At 40.2% G+C, this 21,610-nt stretch overlaps 1 protein-coding gene across 1 annotated transcript in view; it reads right to left on the bottom strand.

Moving 5' to 3' along the window:
• The window catches only part of MAP2K5 (mitogen-activated protein kinase kinase 5), a 261,312-nt gene that overhangs the window by 91,149 nt on the left and 148,553 nt on the right, over positions 1-21,610 (bottom strand). Inside the window, exon 16 of the mRNA XM_061157999.1 lies at positions 12,021-12,092. Coding sequence (XP_061013982.1) covers positions 12,021-12,092 — 72 coding nt within the window. The remainder of the gene's footprint in view (positions 1-12,020; positions 12,093-21,610) is intronic.

A 21,610-nucleotide genomic window follows, 5' to 3' on the forward strand; every position in this document is an offset into this window, starting at 1 on the left:
ACATTTACCATTTCTCACTCCTTTCTTCAAAACTACTGTTCTACTTCTTTTCTACAGCTTAGTGGAAGAAGCAGACTTTCATCCAGAGTCAGGATGTTTAACTGCCGCTGCCTTGTCCAGTCACCTAGCCTCTCTGGAAAAGTCCTTTAATTTCTCTAGATCTCCGTTTCCTTATTTGCCAAGTAGGAACTTTGACGCTTACAGATCAAAGTTGGTGGAATGATCTTGGATACCTTAAATTGCTGATTTTTTTGGTCACTTCCCACCACAGTGGGAAGAAGCTTAAATGAGATAATAAATATCAAATGGCTTTGTTAAATGTTACATACACATAAAGTGTTGATATCCTTCCAGAATGACACTGAGCAAGAAGACGGCAACACAGAGCAACAGAGGAAAGCGAACTTCCCTTCACATCAGAGGTCCCAGCCGCAGGGCCTCTTCTGCACAGCCCTAGCTTTCACTATACCTGCAGGCGCAGTCCCTCCCTGGGATCCAGCAAGGATCCAAGCTTCCTCACTGATAGGAGGACGGATCTGGCTTAACGAGTTCTAATGTCTCTCTTCTAAATAGTTAAAAGACACTTTGGTCTCTAAATACAAGAAAAGGTGTGTAAAAGATTTTTCTAAATAAATGCTAAAAAAAATTATTATTACTCAGGTCAGAATCAAAGCATGTAAAGCAGACTGGAGGATCTTTGAGAGGATTTTTAAGTCAATTCCAGGTCACTGGATTTGAGTATTGATAGAACTCAATGAGCAGTTATATCTCAAAGGTAGCAGCAGCAGTGTCTCAAATTATCACACTCTGAGAATTTCAGACTTGACACGTGTCACTAGAACCCTGCCCGCTTCTTATCTTTTAGATCTCAACTCTAAAGTAACCCCACACTACTCAGTTACCCCTATTGTACAATGTTATTTCTGTCTAAAAAGTTACTACTGTCAAGCATAGTATATATTTCTAATGTAGGCTCCGTGAAAGCAGGGATTTGTCCCTTTCACTCTCAGCAATGTCCCCAGTGACCATCACACTGCCTGCCACATAATGGAACTCAACAAAAATTTGCTAAGTGACTAAATGAATAAATGACTACGTCTTGTCTAACTTTATACTTGGCTCTTCTACAGAATACTTCTTAAAAAAAAAAAAAAAAAAACCCAAACCTCAGACAAGTCTTCAGTCACTACTTAAATGTTTCTACGGATGGGTCATTTTTTACTTCTAAAGGGATGGCAGCACTGTTGAAAAGCAAGGGTGTAGGGATCTATTCATCAGAAATTTTTATTTTGAAGATTTTTGTTTTTTGATGTGGACTATTTTTAAAGTCTTTACTGAATGTATTACAATATTGCTCCTGTTTTTTTGCTTGTTTTGGTTTCGTTTTCTGACCACAAGGCATGTGAGATCTCAGCTTGTGGGAGTTCAACATGTAGGACTGTAATCATACCCTCTGCACTGGAAGGTGAAGTTAACTCCTGGACCGCCAGGGAACTCTTCTTTAGACTGGATAGAAAACCATGGACTTTTTTTGTTGTTGTTAGCTTCAGAAAGTTCGGCCTGCCAGTCATAAAGTAGCAGATTGCCTATCCTCTACTGACAATTCTTCAAACACTGGAATATGAGTTGTTAAACAACTGCTTTGTCTTCTCTTTATTTCTTTATTTTTCACATCAAGACTTGATTCAAATGTTTTAAAAGTCCAAATTGTGTGTGCTTGTGTTTATACACGATTTGGACATGTGTGTTGAAAAAACTTTAAAAACAGTCTGAAATCCATCAAAATAACAAAATGCTTAGCTGGGATTGCGAGCACCTGTTCCATCTTGTTCTGTCAATCTCATGGTTGTTCACGACAGCTCTGAGCACAAAGCAAGCTCAACAATGCCTCATTCAGTGGGAAACACTTCACTTTGTCTGCCAGTTTCCCATGCACTACCATCACTGACAACCTTGGAAAATGCACATTTAGGCATGGTAATCTGAGACAGCTGGATCCCTTCACAGACCCCGCAAAGGACTGAACCAGTCAATCCATCATCTGCCAAAGGTCATTTTAACAGCTTCTTTTTGCAATAAGTTATATAAAATTTCAGACCAAAAAAATGACAATAGAAAAAAAATCAAGTTAAGACAGAATTACAGAAAGGGGAGTGCGAGCAGGGGCATGAGTGACAGAAACTGTTACATGCTCTTTTCCTCAATATTCTTCAATGGAAGGGAAAGAGGCCCATGTCAAGAATTCCAGAACCACACTTCTACCCACTTTCCTATACAATCTCCCACTGAAATTTCCTTTGTCCTAGGACCCTTCAGCTTTAACCCTTCTGCTTTCTGATGGTTTTCAGCAGAAACTTCGATCAACAGGTAAGATACTTCACTCGATGGAGCAGCAGACAACTTATTATAGTAAGAGTCAATGTCCACTCACGTTCTTGACAATGATTATAAAAAGGAAGAGGAGGAAAACCTGGTTATCTGTGGAGCACACCGAAGGCTAAGCTGCTATGGTTGAGAGAAGCTGACAGCAGCTGCTCAGAGGGCGTCCAGAGCCATCCGTCGCCCCTCAGACCAGGTTCACAGTCACCGCGGGCCAGGAGAGCAAACAACGCTGCAGCTACAGGCTGACCAGCAAAGGTACATTTCTGTTTTTGGCTTGTTTGTTTGTTTGTTTCAAAAGCTGGGACGAGGCAGGTTCTTTAGTATATTTAGAGGCAGGAGCTGAGTCTAGAGAATGCTCCATAATTCTTTTCACCTGGTAAACATTCACTGCCTAGATGTTATTTCAAAAAGAAGCTTACTTCTCAAAGTGCCTTCTTAAAATATATATATATGTTTATTATTATTGTTTATCACCTGTCTCCTAATTACACTGTAGGTTCAACAAGGAAAGGGAACATGCCTGTTTTATTTATCAATGTATCCCCAGCACCCAGTAAAGTATTCGGCACATAAGAAGTTTTCAATAAAATTTATTAATGTTATATTAATATATATAAGTGTAAATTAATTAATGTTATATTAACACAACATTAACACATTAATGTTATATTATTAATTTATTAATCAATATTCATTAATGTTTATTAATACTAATGTTATCTTTGGTCCACAGGTAAGAAGAGACTGATACTTGGAGTAACAAAATGACTTGGCCAAGATACACACTGATTATGAGCGGTGATGCCAGCATTTCTGGTTAATGTAAAATGTGAACTCTTAACAGCTCAAGAGTGAGGATGACAGCCTTAATATCTGAAAATATATCAGAGAAAGAAAACGACATACTCTTCACCACACTTTTCCAGAAACTTCTGTCAGCGGTACTGGGTGGAGTGATCTCTGTCACTTTTTCAATACTTTTTATTTTCACTTCACATAGCTCAATATGCTTCATGTGTTTGCTCATAAACATAGAAAATCACAGTTCATTCTCTTGATATCTAATGAGACTTATTTGATATCCATTCAACAGTATGGATAAAGGCAAAACTTAAAAAATTAGATGTGTTAACAGCTTCTCAGAACTCCACAAGATAAGGTAGTTACAATAAACCATTTGTACATTTTATGCTAAATTTCCCTTGGGAAAATTCTATTATAGATGTCTACAGAGAATTCAATAATTTACGATTCTCTGACAAAAATTCACTTTCTCTGGGTGAAAGCACTGATATATGTCATTTTTTAAAAAGTTAGGGCTTTTTTTTCTTCCTGTAGGAATATTAAGAGGAAGTCCATCTCAAATGACATATAAATATTTCTTTCACGTTATAAAATTAAAATCAAAACATTTATTTTGATGATTTTCTCTCCTTTGTTTTCTCTGTTCCTTCTTCCTGAAACTTCTGTTTTTCACGTTAGATTGCCTAACCTGGTTCTCTAATTTTCAATTCTCTCTTATTTGTTGTTGTCATCTGAAAATTCCTTTGTTACTGCAGCCTGTTCTTTTTTCCCAGATGCCATAATTTCTCCTATCCCTCTGAAAGTATTATATAGTTCATTTGAATGTTTCTCCTCTGCAGTTTTTGAGTTCTCCAAATTTTTTTCTTTTTTAGTTATTTTAGGTCTCTGTTCTTACCTTAAAATCCTTCCTCAAATGTTTTGCTAAGAGTAAAATTTTGCTAAGAGTAAATTCTGAGTGAAACTCTGCACTTATGTGTGGAGACTGTAGGCTTAGTTAATGCCATTTAGCTGGACTGTTTCTACAGGAAACTCCCAGTGCCTGGATCTTTAAGACCTCTTGGTCACATTTTCCTCGAGAAGGTCTCTTCCAATATTCTACCTGAAAGGTAATCTTGGCTGCCAGTGTCCCAGAAACAGGGTGTGGTAGGACAGCTGCGAGTCTCCACATTTAGAATCTGAACTTTCATTTAATGCCTCTGTATCAAGAATGAGACTCAGCCTCCTACAGTATGAGGTATCACTTATTTTATTCTCAGAGAAATTCCTCTACTTACTCCTCCCCTAACATACAAACTCCTCTTGTGTATTCAGGTTTAGGAGGGTGACCGAGTTAAGGAAAGAATCGCTGAGTCAGACAGCGTAACTATTTGTCAAACAGCTTAACTGTTTCTCAGACGAAATTCTCTTCTCTGGCCTCACCTCCACTCTTAGTTTCAGACACCTGGTACCACCGATTTCTGAGGCTTCTCGGGGGTTTAAAGTAAATCAGGGGCTTCTTTTTTTCTTCACTGCTGGCTTCAGATTCCAGTACTCTCTGTTTCTGTTGTTTATTGTTGGCCATCTGCTTTCCCACACCCAAAATTTGGTTGCTGTTGTCTCCTTTCCCTTTCTTCATGGTAATAAAGCTTTAAAAAATCTCTTTATGACCATTTTCAGTGGAGTTTGAGGTGAGAGTGGAAGATAATGCATGTGCCTCAATGCCAGGCTCCTCTGTCTATGGAATTCTCCAGGCAAGAATACTGGAGTGGGTAGCCATTCTCTTCTCCAGGGGATCTTTCTGACCCAGGGATCGAACCTGGGTATCCCACATTGCAGGCAGATTCTTTACCATCTGAACCACCAGGAAAGCCCTTAACTGTAATTTGTAGGCTTTCTGAACCATATGTGAACATTTCAAAAGGTAATTCCTCTTAAAGAGAAGGGATAATGGCTTAATTTTCTCATTGTGACCTTTCCACAAGCTCTGAAATGGAGCGTCCATCTAAAGGCCCCAAGAGATTAAGTGATTTACCCTACGATCTATAGTTTATACTGGCTGAAGTGGAATTTGAATCCAGGTCTGATTCAAAACTCTTCTTCACACTCCAAACACTTGTGATCCATTCAGCAAATGTTTGTGAGTGCTTACGTTAAAGCCTTCATCAAACTTTAACTCTGATCTTTATTTTCAGAAACTACTTTAAAGCCATTACAAAAGTAAGAAAAAAATTGAGCCCCAAAGATTTCCTGAGTAATCACTAGGGCAGTGAAATTGTGCTAGAGAGGGCAGGAGATTATGAGAGAATCGGATTTAAATTCTGCCATAAGGATCTATGACATAGCAATAAATTAATATAATACAAAGTGAAAAACGCACATGCCACAAGGAAGATGTAGATGAAGGTCAGAAGAAGAAATTACTTTTAGCTGGAGAGATGAGTTGGTGTCATAAAGGATGGGTATTTAAATTGTATCTTGGGGAGAAGAAGAAAATGATACTCCACATAGAGTGAATGGCATAGTGCTCCCTGAATATTTTTAACATGGTTAAAGAGAGTTTGAAGCTCATAAGAAAAATTCTAACTCTGTCAGAACAATACAACCCATCAAATCTTTAGAAGACGGTGCTACTTTGATGACAATGACCTCGTGTGACTCTCTGAATGTGCTCTTCACCTATCTAGAGACATTTTTCATCGGACGGACCTTGCTTTCATCATTTAACACATCATTCAGACCACTTCAGTAAAACAGTGATCATGCTGAAGAGGGGTCTCAGAGGACGGGATGACACTCCAATTAACCAAGCACATTGAGCCAGACTGTTCTGTGCTTTGGACTCAAGAGACTGCTGGAGAGAGGAAGTGAACAAAGGCAGAAAGAGCGAGGAGGACCCAAGTGAAAAGAGCAAGATGCAGGCGCTAAAGATGGGGCTTTCAGTCTGACTCCTACGGAAAAGCCTGTCAGATTATTCACCACTGACCTTAATAAGTTTATAATAGCCCGTCAAAGAGAAGCACAAACCAGAACATGCACTTGGATAGCATACTCAGTGAGAAAGAACCCTGACGACTGACCTGGTGCCTTTTTAGATGTGTGTGCATCATCCTGGGCGCTAAAAATGCGAGGATAGAGGAGGGCGTGTGCTGACTCATTTTTTTGACCCAATTAGGACCAGCTGAAAAATCCAGCTTTTCCAAATATGACTGCTTACTTCCCTCCTATAGATTTGTGTTGTGATTTGAGTGACACAAGAGTATGAATGGGGGGAGGGGAGTTCAGGGCCAGGAACGCATATACACCCATGGCTGATTCATGTCAATGTACGGCAAAAGCCACTACAATATTGTAAAGTAATCAGCCTCCAATTAAAATAAATAAATTAAGAAAAAAAAGTATGAATGGGGTAACTAATTAGTGAGAAACAACCGTGGGACTCTCAAGCCATTTGTTCCGTGGGAGAAAAGAGAAGCACCACACAGCCTATGAAACTAAGAAACCCTGCCCTAAAACATCTTAGGTGCTCCCTACCCCCAGGAATGAAAACTATCAGTTTTTACTATGTACACACTCTTTTTCATTTTAAAGTGTAGCCCTGAAGTCTTTAAAGAGCAGCAAGAAGGGTAAACTGTCCTAAAAACAACCCAGTCAAGTGAATCGGTGGGATCTCTTTACGCGAGTCAAACAAGTATTCTAGAGCAGGATTAATCTTCCCAGCTTGTCCTAGTTTAGACATTTTGTACACCTGTTAGTGGTCTCACTTCTTTTTTTTTTTTTTTCATTTTCACACTGATTGTTGTCATAAAGGCTCAAGGAAGAAGTGCCATTAATTCCACGTGGGTTCTTTTCCCCATTATAAACCCCTTACATGGCAATGACCTTTATTTTGTTCTATAATTCACATGAAGAGAAAGAAAAGACATTTCAAGGTCTGAGTTGAAAACCATAAACAAAAAACACGGAAAGGGGCTGAAATCTTCATAGCTTAGTAAAACCACCATGCTTAGTCAAGCTGAATAATCTCAATTTTTCCCTTCTTAAGGATAATTTCCATCCTTTATCTTACTTCAGCCAACTCCAAATACTATATATGACTAACAAAATCCTGGAGAAGACCCATTTTAGCTCACAGAAAGAGGGATACTGAACTGAGAGAAGATGGGGGCAGTGTTGCTGCTGGATAAAAGATAGTCTGATATTAAAGATTCTGTGCTTAAGGCACAAATGTACCTGTGACTTTTTAAATGGCACATTTTAGCGGCATGTAGCATCATCTTTTATGGAAGAGTGTGGCGAGAGGCCTTGTTATGACTTCCCATGGGGACTGGGACAGCACATTAACATGGGAAGGGCAGGATGAAGAAGGCAGGCAAGGGTGCACCTGTATTTTAGGAGTTTAAAGCAGTGAAGGCAGCCTTTTGACTCTTGAATCACCAAAAACCTCAGGGATTTTATGGAATTTAAGGGCGGGTGTTAGGTAGAAGCAGAAGGGGAAGAAAACTTTAGTCCCCATTTTGTCTCTGATTCTTGTGTAATCTCAGGAAAATTTCTTGGCTCAGTGTCCCACATTTTTACCCCATTGCTTCTTTTAAAATTTTTACTGATTTATTTTTGGCTGTGCTGGGTCTTTGTTGCTTTGCACAGGCTTTCTCTAGCTGTGGTGAGCAGGGGCCACTCTTCGCAGCTTTCTCATTGTCCTGGCTTCTCTCGGGGCGGAGCACAGGCTCCAGGCGCACAGGCTTCAGGAGTCCCAGCCACAAGTCCCAGTGGTTGTGGCATCTGGGCTCTAGGGTGCATGGGCTCAGTAGTTGTGGCACCTGGGCTTAGTTGCTCTGTGGTGTGTGGAATCTTTCCAAACCCAGGGATCCTGCATTGGCAGGTGGATTCTTATCCACTGCGCCACCAGGGGAGTCCTCCCCCATTGTTTCTTTACCACCTGGTACTCTAGGGGAATAAACTGATTGATTCAAAACATTTTGAGGAAGGTATCCACACAAGTAGGTAGACCTTGCATACTTGGACATCTGCTCTCTCCTGAAAGGTTTACAAAGATCTACCCTAGAGTGTGCTGGGGGATGGGGAAGGGCTCCTCCATCTCTTCCTTCTTTCTCCAAGGGGCAACTTGCTTTAAGACAACCAAGCTCAACTGTCAGCTCCTTTGAGAAACCTGTCTTGCTCTCCCCGCCTGAACCTTTGTGGCTCAGAGTACTTCCTTTTTACTAATGACTGTCACATTGCCCTGGGCTTTAAGTGTGTGTCTTCTCTATCACAGGCAGGCCTTCCTCATCTTCGTGTGCTCCACTCTTCAAGGGTCACTACATGGTAAGCGCTTAAACAATGATTACTGAATGAATGAAAGTGCCTACTCTCCGCAGTGCATGTCTAGGAAGGGAATCTTATTTTTAAAGGTGAGGATAAACAGAAGAGAAGCAATTAGTCTTTGAAGATGTTAACTATGTTTCAGGACACAATTTTCTACTCAGAATTTAAAAATGCTGCTGAGATGCACACTTCTCTCCATCTGCAGTGATTCTGAACAGGATTTACCACATCTATTCCTAGCACACCATGATGAAAGCAGAGAAATTGGTCCTTATGTGCCTTTTGTGGGCTGACTTCCCAACCCCTTCAGGTAATGTTCTTATCACATCTGCTCCTTAAAAAAAAGAACCTCGGTGTTCTCTTATTGACTCACACACAGTTTCTCATCTATGGACTCAAAGCCTCTGACTCCTATTTCACATTACATATTTTTGTACCCCAAACAAATCTGGTATAAAACACATTGTTGTTTGGTCGCTAAGTCATGGCCCACCTGTTTTGTGACCCCATGGACTGTAGCCTGCCAGGTTCCTCTGTCCATGGGATTTCCCAGTCAAGAATACTGGAGTGGGTGGTCATTTCTGTCTCCAGGGGATCTCCCCAACCCAGGGATTGAACCTGCATCTTCTGCATTGGCAGGCGATTCTTTATCACTGAGCCACCAGGGAAACCCATAAAACACATGCCAGGGCCTTACTCTTCTCTCTAAAAACTTAATTCACCACCTGTGTTTGGTCATTTGTTCTCACTTGCCTATCTGCTGGGTCATAAGCTCCCAGAATACAGAGACTATGATCACACAGTTCCTTTCAAAAGCATTTAGTTAAGTATCTCACATAGAGGTGCTCAACAGCTCTTCGTGATGATCATAAGCACACTGCACTTTACACCCTCTAAGGCCATCTCTTCCTCCTCCTAACATCTGGCTCCTCAGCATCTATTTTAAAATGCAGGGAACGGCAAAACACCGAACTCTTTTCAGCCCTCACTCTTGACCAGTGGTCCTTTTCTACTCCCCACTTCATCACATGAGCCAAGGCACTCCTTCAGGCCTCCAGGTGTCTCACACTCAATGTTGACACTTTTTCACACAGCTCCTTACACCTTAATCTTATAAATTCAACGAGTCCGTTTTCTTCAGTCTTCTAGAGACTACTTAATAGTTTACCTCCAGGATAAATGAACATGATCAACAAAATCCCAAATACATCAATGGCAATCTCCCTTCCTATACAACAGAGTCTCTTTTTATTAATCTTTGTATCCTGAGCACTCAGCAAAATGCTGGCAGACATATATTTCAATATGCAATATAAATATGTTCTATTTATTAAGTATCTGTCTATCTACCTACCTATCTTACCTAGTCTCCCTGTTTCCATGATTGTCCCTCTATATTCTGTGCTCCATAGAGCACACAGCTATCCTGTGAAAACATATTTCAGATAATTTACTCTCAGAGTAACATCTAAAATCCTGACCATGGCTTACAAGGCTGTATATGATGTGGCCCCTGGCTACCACTCTGAATGTGTTTTTTCCCATTTTTCCTTGCTAACTCCACTCAAGTAACTCAGGTCTCTCGTATTATTTGCTGTTGCCTGATGACCCCTTCTTTTCACACCATTCCAGTCTCAGCTCAAAGGCTGTTTTATCGGAAAGGAGGACTCCACTTCATTTTTTCCCACAGGACTTACCACCACCTGACAGATTACATACTCAGTTATCCTTCTGTTTCCTGTCCCAAATACTCCACCCCTCTCACCAAATGCAACTTCACGAGAATCAAGAATGGAGTGTCCTTCATTACTATATCCCCACTGCCTACCTACTAGACATAGCAGGAGCTCAATACATGGAATGAAGAAATGAATATGAAAGGAAGGAATGGTGTGCTCTAAATCTTAAATCTGTTAGTTACCCTGTTTGACAGTATCACTATGCCCTGCATGTTTTTAAGTCACACAATTCCAGAGTTGTTGCAGAAAGTTAGAGACAAGAGCAGATTGCTTACAGTCATAAAATGTTAGTTTGGAAAGGGGCTTAGAGATCATTATTTAACAGAAGAAGAAACTGAGGCCCAAAGTTAAGCATAGGGGCTTGCACAGGGCCACCTAGAAAACCAGTAGCAGAGCTAGAACTGCAACCTAGGTCTTTCATTCCCACTCTAGGACTCTTAGCTTTATACCATGCAACTTCTCAAATGCTCCACACTATATCTGGTCTTTTATCAAATATACTCAATGACAACTCATTTAAAATACACAAAGGGTAATTATATAACAGCGAGAGCTGAGCTCCACAAATCAAAGGTACTAGTTTCCCCTGAAACAGGCTAACTGGACACACCCTTTGGGATTCTGTTGGGAGACTCAGTTCTGAGCATCTGTCCACCAGCATTGCCAATCTCTCAGCCGTTGCATATACACTGTATTTCCTCTTAGAGCCCCTTTCATGAAGAAGCAGAAAAATATGGTTCAAGAAACACTGAATAAAAAAAAAAAAAAAAAAGAAACACTGAATATTTTTGCTTTCTTTCTATAGTGCAGGTGAATTGACTCTGAAGATATCTCCTTAGAAATTCAACTGCATTCATGCATTGCAAAAATCAGAGAAAAAGCGTTTGACCAAAAAAAAAAAAAAGTGATGGAATTGTTACTGCAACTCTATCCATGATCTTATTTAAGGAGTTCTTTTTATTTTTTAAAGAGTTCTCTTTTATCTGAATCAATGCGTGTAAGATATGTCACTTGCAACACTGGTGGATACCTAGGCTCTACACTGCAGTAATTCATGCTGAGCCAGGTCTCCATCTAATACAAATTCTTTGCATTTCCTTACAGATCAACAATCACTGTACAGAAACCCCAGCACAAAACTCTAGTGGGGGTACATGCGGCATACTAAAATAAAGTCCATTCTAAATACAGCTGTAAAGAGTAAATACATTAAAACTGTGCTACATACACATACCTACCCTCCTTCAAATCATTTCATACCCTGTCCCGCAACATGTGATATGAGTCTAACTGGAATAAGGTGGTTTTCTTCTTTCTAAGCAAACATATAGAAGTTATACATCCAAATGAGTAGGGCTGTACTGTTTAATAAGGTAATCACCTCTAGAAGTCATATATGCCTTCCAAGAAGGCTGCTATCACACATACTTTTTCTGGAATTTCTCTTTTCAAAACACAGGTTCTCCACATTTAGTGTGCATATGGATCACACTAGGAACGTGTTAATAAGGCTAATTCTTACAGATTTGAATTTAACTGGTCTTTTGATGGGAGTCTGGGAACCTGTGTTCTTAAGAAGCACTCCAGGTAAGTTTTACACAGGTGATCTGTGAGAAAAAGCACTTTAGAACAGCCATGTACGGGGATCAAAATAAGGACTACTGAGTTAACCTCTGTTACATATACACATAACACACTGGAAGCTTAATTTTTTTTTTTCAAATAGAAATGTTTCTCCTAATAGAATATATCAGTACAGATACACATAAGAGCATCTATTTGCAATCAACATACCTCCATGAAAGAGATTCCTAAGCTCCAGACATCAGAATGAATTCCATACTGCTCCCCTGAAATTCTTTCAGGCTGAAAGAAAACAGAAGGGAGCTTGTGAGTTGATGTAAGCTACTCCAGGAAACACATATGCTCAAGTGAGCTCAGCTAAGGCACAGTCACCAATATCTGCATAGCACATTATCAACAGAAAAACAATCTTATATGTATGTGTATTATATAGATAATCCACAGAAACTGTATAGGTAATACAGATATATTAGATATAATTGTATTGAATCCTCACAAAGATCCTGTGAGGGAAACTTTGTTATCTTTATTTTAAGATAAAGAAAATGAAGGCTCACATTTGTGAGATATTAGGCAAAGTCCTAAACTAGTAAATGAGCTGAGACTTGAACTCAAACCAAATCCAGTGGTCTTAGTTGTCAAGTGACAAATTACAGGACATTATATAATAGTATCACTTATTTGCATTTTGAGAGATGGGTCTGAATCACTAGGAATTCTGCTATTTAAAAATTTTTATTGTATAATATTAAACTTGTAGGAAATTTTTAAGATTAAGACTAGTACAAAGAAAACCCGTATTTCCTTTGCCCAGATTCACTTACTGCTCAACATTTTATCCCATTTATTTGGCTTCTTTTTGATATAAACCAAGGAACAGTTTGAAAGGTCTTTTTGGGACTCTCGGTCCCAAAAGATATGTAGAAAATACTTGTTCTAACAATTACTCTCCAGTTCAACATTTATTCTCTAGTTCTCAACAATTACTCTCTAGTTCAAGAGGACTAATTCCATACTCAAGTGGCCGCTGCCTAGTTTTTCTATCCCTCCAGGATTTGGCATTCAGTAAGGTACTTCACAGAAGTCTTTTGAACGAACACAGGAACAAATGAATAAAAGAAACTGAGGTCTCACTGAGATGGAATGGTTGCTTAAGGTTACAGGGCTAGTAATGGCAGGGCTAGGATCATGACCCATACCTCTTGGCCCCCAGTACCATACTCTATTCTTGGTACCATCCCTGGAATTCTTGGAAGCCACCATAGCCATCATCCTTCAAAAGCTAGCACGAGCCACCCCTAGTAGTAACTGGAGTTAGGGTGAGTCTGGTCCACTGCAGATGGAAGAAACAGGCATTCACCACTCACCAGCAGGGGATGCACCAGGCGTATGGAAGACGTGGGCCAGATACTCTCAGGTGAGTTGGCGCACTTGGGACCCGAACTTTGTAACCTACTTCCCACACCCACCTACCAGGCTATCTCAATATATTTACTGTCTTCTCCTGGGACCATTTTTCATAAAATTACGTAAAGCCCTACCCTGGGGTAGCAGGATGGATTGTCTTACTTCCCTTCCTTTATTTATTTAATTCGTAAAATACCTTTCCTACCAAGAATAATTCTTCCCAAGGGCCAAGAGTCATGTGACCATTTCTCCTAGCCGCAAACAGACATGGTCATTCCAATCCCCTCATACTTTTTCTTTTATGTTCTAATCCCCACTACCATCACTTTTTAAGTTTCAAGGTCATATCTGAACAAACCCATTATCCAATTCTAGCGAGATCAATCCATAATAGGAAGCATCCACATGGAACCAGCCAGCCAGTTATAGGAGTAATGCCATCATCATCACCACCAACGACAACGTCATTACTCCGTGCATTTATTGAAGAATTTCCATGTGCCAGGCATTGTTCTAAGTGCTTTTCATGCATATTTCAGTTCAGATTCATAAATACCCATACTTGCTAAGTCACTTCAGTCATGTGCGACCCTGTGGAACCCCACAGACGGCAGCCCACCAAGCTCCCCCGTCCCTGGGATACTCCAGGCAAGAACACTGGAGTGGGTTGCCATTTCCTTCTCCAATGTGTGAAAGTGAAAAGTGAAAGTGAAGTTGCTCAGTCGTGTCTGACTCTGTAGCGACCAGATGGACTGCAGCCTACCAGGCTCCTCCCTCCATGGGTTTTTCCAGGCAAGAGTGTTGGAGTGGGGTGCGATTGCCTTCTCTGAAATACCCATACTATACTGGTACTATTCATCATCCCCATTTAATAGATAAGGCAAATGAGGCACAGAGAGGTTTAATTTGTACCCACTGGGAAAGGATGATAATAGCTACCACTGAATGACCACCTGTTTGTCCCAGACACTGGGCTAGATACTCTGTATCCTCTACATTTCATACAACCTGACAAACATTATTGCCCTCATTTTACAGATGTAAAAACTGAGGTTTAGTAAGATTAAATGACTTGCTAAAGTCTAGAGTTACGGATTAAGTACTAAATGTATTATTTAAGTACAAAGCCAGGATTCAAACTAGGTATGTCTGACTGCAAAACCGAGGTTCTTTTCTGTGTGTCAAACGGCCCCTCCGAACTATAAGTCAGAAGAGCCACACACTAGTCTTGATCTGGTCAGTATTTCTCAAAATACAGCCTTGGACTCATCCTCATAGAACTGCCCGAGGTGCCTATTACAAATGAACTTCCAGAATCAGAATCTCTGGAGGTGGCTCTGGGAGACCTTCATTTTAGAAAGTTATTTCTCTGGGTGAATCTTCAGTAAACTCGGCCCCAGTCACCAAACATGTCTTTGTTTCCTACAGAGGGGACGACCTGCCTTTCTCATCTCCGCTTAGTGCCCAGAAAGGGCCCTTCTGAGGCCCTCCTGTTCAAGGGCCACCCTTTTCAGGTGAAAACTTCCTCCACTCCTCAGGTCGAATTATGAATTCCTGCCTCTGTACTTCTTTAAAATGCTGTTCATATCTTTCACATTAATTTATTGCACTGAGTTGTAACCATCCAGTTGACAGTCTGCTTCTGAGAGGCAAGGAGAGTTCTTATCTCATATCCAGCACCATGCCTGGCACCTAGCAGGCAGCCGGTTCCACAGGTCTGTCCTCAAGAATTCGTGCAGTAGTAGGGACTGGAAAAATGTGTCCAGGCTGCTGAAACTAACTTGGGTACAAGATGAGTCCCAGTACATCCTGAATTTATGGAGCCAGGGCTTGATGGCCTAAGACTGCACAACTCAAATCTGTTCTCACACTTGAAGCCAAGATGGCCCACTCTGTCCTCTTCCCTCCAAAACAAAACAAGACAAAGCCAACAGCCAGGTACCGCACTACTGAGAGAAGAGCTGTGATGAGTATTTTTCAGTTAAAAACCAAAAGCTGGGTTACTTATGGACATGACATTTGTCACCAGTGTGGAAAGCTTAATAGAAGGAAAAATATGACTCTTGTCTGAAGCACTTCTGCACTGAAGTTTAAGTGTGGAGGGAAAACTCTGGTCTGTTCTTAATGAAAACACTAAGGAGTGGTGATGATTTAAAAACCAGAGGGTTTTAAAAGAGCACTGCTCCAAGCTGGCATGCCCACTCCACCCCTCCCCTTACTGCTGTGACTGGGCATGAACCTAGGACCCAGATTTAGTTAACTCATTCCAGAACTGTCTCACTAATTCTCTCTTGTCTTCAACATCCTACCAAACAGTGAGTTTTCATTTTTATCTAGTAGTTTTGTTTGGGGCTTTCTCAAATCAACTATGTCACTTTTAAAATCTGTGATCTGAAGTCTGTTTACAACCTCTTCTCCTAGTGGTCTCTACTTAAAAAACAAAAGACAGGCTTCCCTGGTGGCTAGATAGTAAAGAATCTGCCTGTAATGCAGGAGACCCAGATTCAATCCCCGGGTTGGGAAGATCCCCTGGCGAAGGGAATGACTACCCACTCCAGTATTCTTGCCTGAAGAATTCCATGGAGAGAGGAGCCTGGCGTGCTACAGTCCATGGGATCACAAAGAGTCAGACACCACTGAGTGACTTACATTCTCTCATAACACAAGACCCTAGCGTTTACTTATCAAAAGCAGGACGATACCTGGTACATCACATCCCTTACTTCTTCCCATGAAGGAATTTCTGCTCAGGGTTAGGCTACTCAGAAAATTAACAAAGTATGCACAAAACTTTAGGTTAGTATGTAATAACTGCAAGGAGATCAAACCAGTCAATCCTAAAGGAAATCAATCCTGAATACTTATTGGAAGGAGTGAGGCTGAAGCTGAAGCTCTAATACTTTGGCCACCTGATGCCAAAAGCTGACTCATTAGAAAAGACCCTGAAGTTGGGAAAGATTGAAGGCAGGAGGAGGAGGAGACAACAGAGGATGGTTGGATGGCATCACGGACTCAATGGACACAAATTTAAGCAAGCTCTAGGAGATGGTGAAGAACAGGGAAGCCTGGTGTCCTGCAGTCCATGGGGTTGCAAAAAGTTGGACATGACTGAGTGACTGAACAACAACAGTATGTTAAAATATATATATATATATCAATCATAAACAATGGGGATTCTTTTTTTTTTTTTAAAGCTGGTAAGATCACCGTGTGGGTAGTAGAACATTCAGGTTAGACAGGGTTCTGTAGTCACACTACTCTAACTCAATCTACGTTCCAGTTCACTAACTCTCCCTTGTCTTCAACGTGCTACCAAACAGTGAGTTCTCATTTTTATCTAGTAGTTTTGTTTTGGACTTTCTCAAATCAACTATGTCACTTTTAAAATTTGTGATCTAAAGTGTGTTTGCAACCTTTTTTCCTACTGGTTCTTTGGGTTGCTCTGTTTCTTTGTGGGCCTGGTTTTCTTTGCTTTACAGTTTTTGTTCATGAAAAAAAAATTTCGCAGAGGTTTTCTGGGGCCTCACGTTGATGTGTCTACTTCAAACAATATTCTCAACATGAAGATCCTTTTCTAACTCAGGTCACATATACAAACATCCAGGGTACAAATTTATGCCAGTTAGTCTGTGGCCACAACTCTTCCCCTTTCTCTTTTTCTTCCTGTTGCTCTTCTGTTCCCTGGGATGGGGAAGAGTAGCTTTAGATCTAGTTTGTTTGTTTGTTTTGTCCTTGGTAGGGTGGGGGGCTCTTCAAGCTTCCAGCATAGTATGGGGAAGATCTCCTCTGAGATCCTCTGCCTTAAGGAAGCCCCCTTATCATTCACAGCTGCAATATAGGCAAATATCCTCAGGAATAAGTAGCTTTGGCACTCTAACATTCTATTTTCCCCTCTGTTTTAGGTTTCCTTCTGAAAATCACTGGGAGTCCCCAGTTGTCTTCTTAGCTCTTCAGTGCATTTGAGATGGTTTTTAAAACTATTTTAATTAGCATTTTTCAGCAGAAGAGTTGGTCCAAATAACCTAATGTGCTACTATCAGAAACTAGAAGCTGGGGTCCTAGTTAAATCTTGACCATCATCCTTGGCCAGCTCTGAGATTCTGGGCTAAAGTTACTTCACCTTTGGTTTCCTTACCTGTAAAATAAAGACATGTTTACCTAATGGAGCTGTCTGAAGACTAAATAAATCCATGTAATGTGCTCAATTCAGTACATGCCACATGGGGATGCTTAGTAAATGCTGGCCTCCTTCCAATCATCACCACTATCACTACGATCACTGCATGAACATGGCCAACTGAGCCAGATCATGGAATCTGCACAGGTTATAATCTGGGTAAATATACTTTCCAAGAATAGGAAGAGTGCAGGTGGAAAAAATGTCCAGAAGATAGGAATAATTATTTAGACTGACTTTCTGATTCCAAAGGACAAGTATTTGCAAAAGATTTCTTAATTTCAAAACTTCAGGAATTCATAGTAATAATGTTAAAATTTTATATCTGATTTTAGGAAATTGTAATAAATTACAATGACTCAATAGTGGGTTAAAGTTTCAGAGGCTTCTATCTTTAAAACAAGAGTAAAAGTTCTAGTAATTAGAATTTTCAAGAAATGATTTAATATAAATCCCCAAAACCTTTTGGATCCCGTTTGTAATCCTTCTGGAAGAAATCCTGTTAAAATATACCTGAAAATGTTTCTTGCTTTGGATTAAAATGTCCTTTAAACCTAATTACCTGCCTGCCCCTAAAATGTAATGTGTACTCGAACATGCCACTTCATTTTCTGGGTCATCGAGGAGGTGGGACCAGATGACTTTCCAAGTCTCCCACAAGGACCACTGTTTAACACGCCCATAAATTGTTATTGTTTGCTTGTTTGTTTATTCTAATGACTTTATAATCTTAGAAAAGCTTCCCTATCTTTGTCCTAATTACCATTTTCTTATACCTAACATTTCAGATTATAGGAGAATAAAGTGAGACTGTTCACACATGCAAGGCTATTTCTTTGATTTATTTTCAATATTTGAGCAGTCTAGTGGGTTGTATCTGAGTCATCTGAGGGTCTTTATACTTTATCACACAAGCAGATAAAATACAGTACAAAAACTTAAATCGTCTGCTTATAATTAGTGAACAAATCATTTTTGGAATGCAGGTTTCATGAACTGATTCATTCATTTAGCACCATGTGAAGGACTGGATACAGAGAAAAAGCCAGAATAAACCCTGAACATACTAATCCAGATTTGAAGAGACATATAAATAATTTGGATAGAGTGAGAGGCACAGCAGTTAAGAGTTCAGTCCCTGGAAGGTGATTACATAAGTCTGACTCCTAACTCTGCTACTTATTACCTGTATGAAATTGGTTAAGTCACTCAGGTTTACTATCCCTCGTTGTCTTCATCTGTAAAAAAACAATATTTATCTACCTCATAGGGTGGTAGTGAGGATTTAAAGAGTTCAGTCACCTCACACGCTGGCAAAGTTATGCTCAAAATTCTCCGAGCTTGGCTTCAACAGTACGTGAACCATGAACTTCCAGATGTTCAAGCTGGATTTAGAAAAGGCCGAGGAACCAGAGATCAACTTGTCAACATCCACTGGATCATAGAAAAAGCAAGGGAATTCCAAAAAAATACCTACTTCTGCTTCATTGACTATGCTAAAGCCTTTGACTGTGTGGACCACAACAAACTGTGGAAAATTCTTCAAGATATGGGATACCAGACCACCTTACCTACCTCCTGAGAAATGTGTATGTAGGTCAAGAAGCAACAATTAGAACTGGACATGGAACAACAGACTGGTTCAAAATTGGGAAAGGAATGCATCAAGGCTGTATATTGTCACCCTGTTTGTTTAACATATGTAGAGTACATCATGCAAAATGCTGGGCTGAATGAAGCACAAGCTGGAATCAAGATTGCTGGGAGAAATATCAATAATCTCAGATATGCAGATGACACCACACTTATGGTAGAAAGCGAAGAGGAACTAAAGAGCCTCTTGATGAAGGTGAAAGAGGAGAGTGAAAAAGCTGGCTTAAAACTCAACAATCAAAAAACTAAGATCATGGCATCTGGCCCCATCACTTCATGGCAAATAGATGGGGAAACAATGGAAACAGTGATAGACTTTCTTTTCTTGGGCTCCAAAATTACTGCAGATGGTCACTGCAGCCATGAAACTGAAAGACCTTTGCTCTTTGGAAGAAAAGCTATGACCAATCTAGACAGCATATTAAAAAGCAGAGACATTACTTTGCTGATAAAGGTCCACAGAGTCAAACCTATGGATTTTCTAGTGGTCATGTGTGGATGTTAGAGTTGGACCATAAAGAAAGCTGTGCGAAGAATTGATACTTGTGAACTATGGTGTTGGAGAAGACTCTTGAGAGTCCCTTGGACTGCAAGGAGATCAAACCAGTCCATCCTAAAGGAAATCAGTCCTGAATATTCATTGGAAGGACTGATGCTGAAGCTGAAGCTCCAATACTTTGGCCACCAGATGCAAAGAACTGACTCATTGGAAAAGACCCTGATGGCAAAGATTGAAGGCAGGAGGAGAAGGGGATGCCAGAGGATGAGACGGTTGGATGGCATCACCAACTCAAAGGACACGAGCTTGAGCAAGCTCCGGGAGTTGGTGATGGACAGGGAGGCCTGGCGCGCTGTGGTCCATGGGGTCACAAAGAGTCGGACTAAGCAACTAAACTGAACTGGTATGTAAAGCTTTAAAAGGTGATTAGTGCATGGTTCTAATTAAGTGTCCACTATTACTATCATTGTTATTATCCTTGTACTGAAACAGCTATGAACATAAAGTGAGAGAAATGGATGTGAAGTGAGTGCATTATATTAGATGATCTCTAATTGTAGATACTTAAAATTTATTATTTGTCCTCTAGCCTATACCTCCCAGCCCCCACTCATGTCACCCCACACTCTAATTCTGTCTTTGTTCATCTTCCCAAAGTGATCTCTCTCTTTTATAAGTGCCCTTTTCACATACTATTTGAATCATCAGATTCAAATATTATATGCCTTCTTATTCTCTAAAGGTATGCATGGTAAAACTGAAGCCTTTATTATGTCACACATGACATGGCCACATATAACGCCATGTTTCCTATTTTCCTATTTTGCCCAACTCTTATGTGGATTACAGAGTGGTGCCACCATACCTGGCTAACTGCATGGAAGGCGCTCAGTAATTACAGGTTGATTAATTAAAGGTACTCAGTTTCAGAAATAGCTTTTACTGGCATAGACCAGAGGTTGGCAAACTTTTCCTGCAAAGGGCCAGACAGTTATTTTTCACTTTGCGGGCCATATGGTCTCTGCTGCAACTGTCAAAACTATCCCACTCTGCCACTGTGGTGCTACAGCAGCCATAGACAACACATAAATAAATGGGAGTGGCCATCTTCCAATGAAACTTCTTAAAATTTTTTACTTTGAAATACTTATTAATAAGAAGTGGAAAAACATATTCTGGGAGGTTTTGTACACTCTTCACTCAGTCCATCAGTTGCTAGCACTCTAATACAGCATCACAACACCTCAGGCAGGGGTTAACATCTGTATCAGAATAAATGGTACTTCCACCTTCGCCCACTCCTAACCTCTGATCTCACAGCAGTTAGGCAAGTCATGTTCAACAAGAGCGTGTTGATTTGAGCCAAGCTCATGATCTGTGTATCACACTCTTTGCTTTCCAGGTATCTTACCTTTTAACAGCTTAAACTAGAAAGTGGATAACTAGAATTCCCTTGCCCAAGAAGCAAAGCAATTTAACTTTGCCAATATGAGCTAATGTTTCATAATTTTAATCTTTACATTTTCAATTAAGAGATGGATGCATCACATATATCCATACACAAAAAGGAAAAAAAAAAGTCATTTCTTTACTGTGTACCTGGAAAATACAACTGTAACCTAGATTTGTACATTCAAACATATCGCAATTTAATTATTAGAGCTAACACTACTAAGAACATGATGGAGAGTGGAAAAGTTATTTGCTTTAAATCATAGTATTCCATATTTTTTCAAAGACTGACATGGCATTTGGCATGGCTTTGTTAATTATAAAGGTGGCTCACCAATCTCAGCTAAGCTGGTAGAGCCAAGAGGGTGATTAAGTTTTATAAAAAACAGGTATGGGGAGTTCTCTGGTGGTCCAGTGGTTAAGAATCTGCCTTCTAATGCAGGGGACGAAGGTTTGATCCCTGGTTGGGGAACTAAGATCCCACATGCCATGGGGAAAACCCATGATTCGCAACTAAGACCTAATGCAGCTAAATAAATAAATATTAAAAACTAGGTATGATGACTTCAGAGATTAATTTTTTTGTCACATTACCCAGAGAAATGAGATATA

This window comes from Dama dama, chromosome 12 (genome assembly GCF_033118175.1).
Source record: "Dama dama isolate Ldn47 chromosome 12, ASM3311817v1, whole genome shotgun sequence".
Lineage (NCBI taxonomy): Eukaryota > Metazoa > Chordata > Mammalia > Artiodactyla > Cervidae > Dama > Dama dama.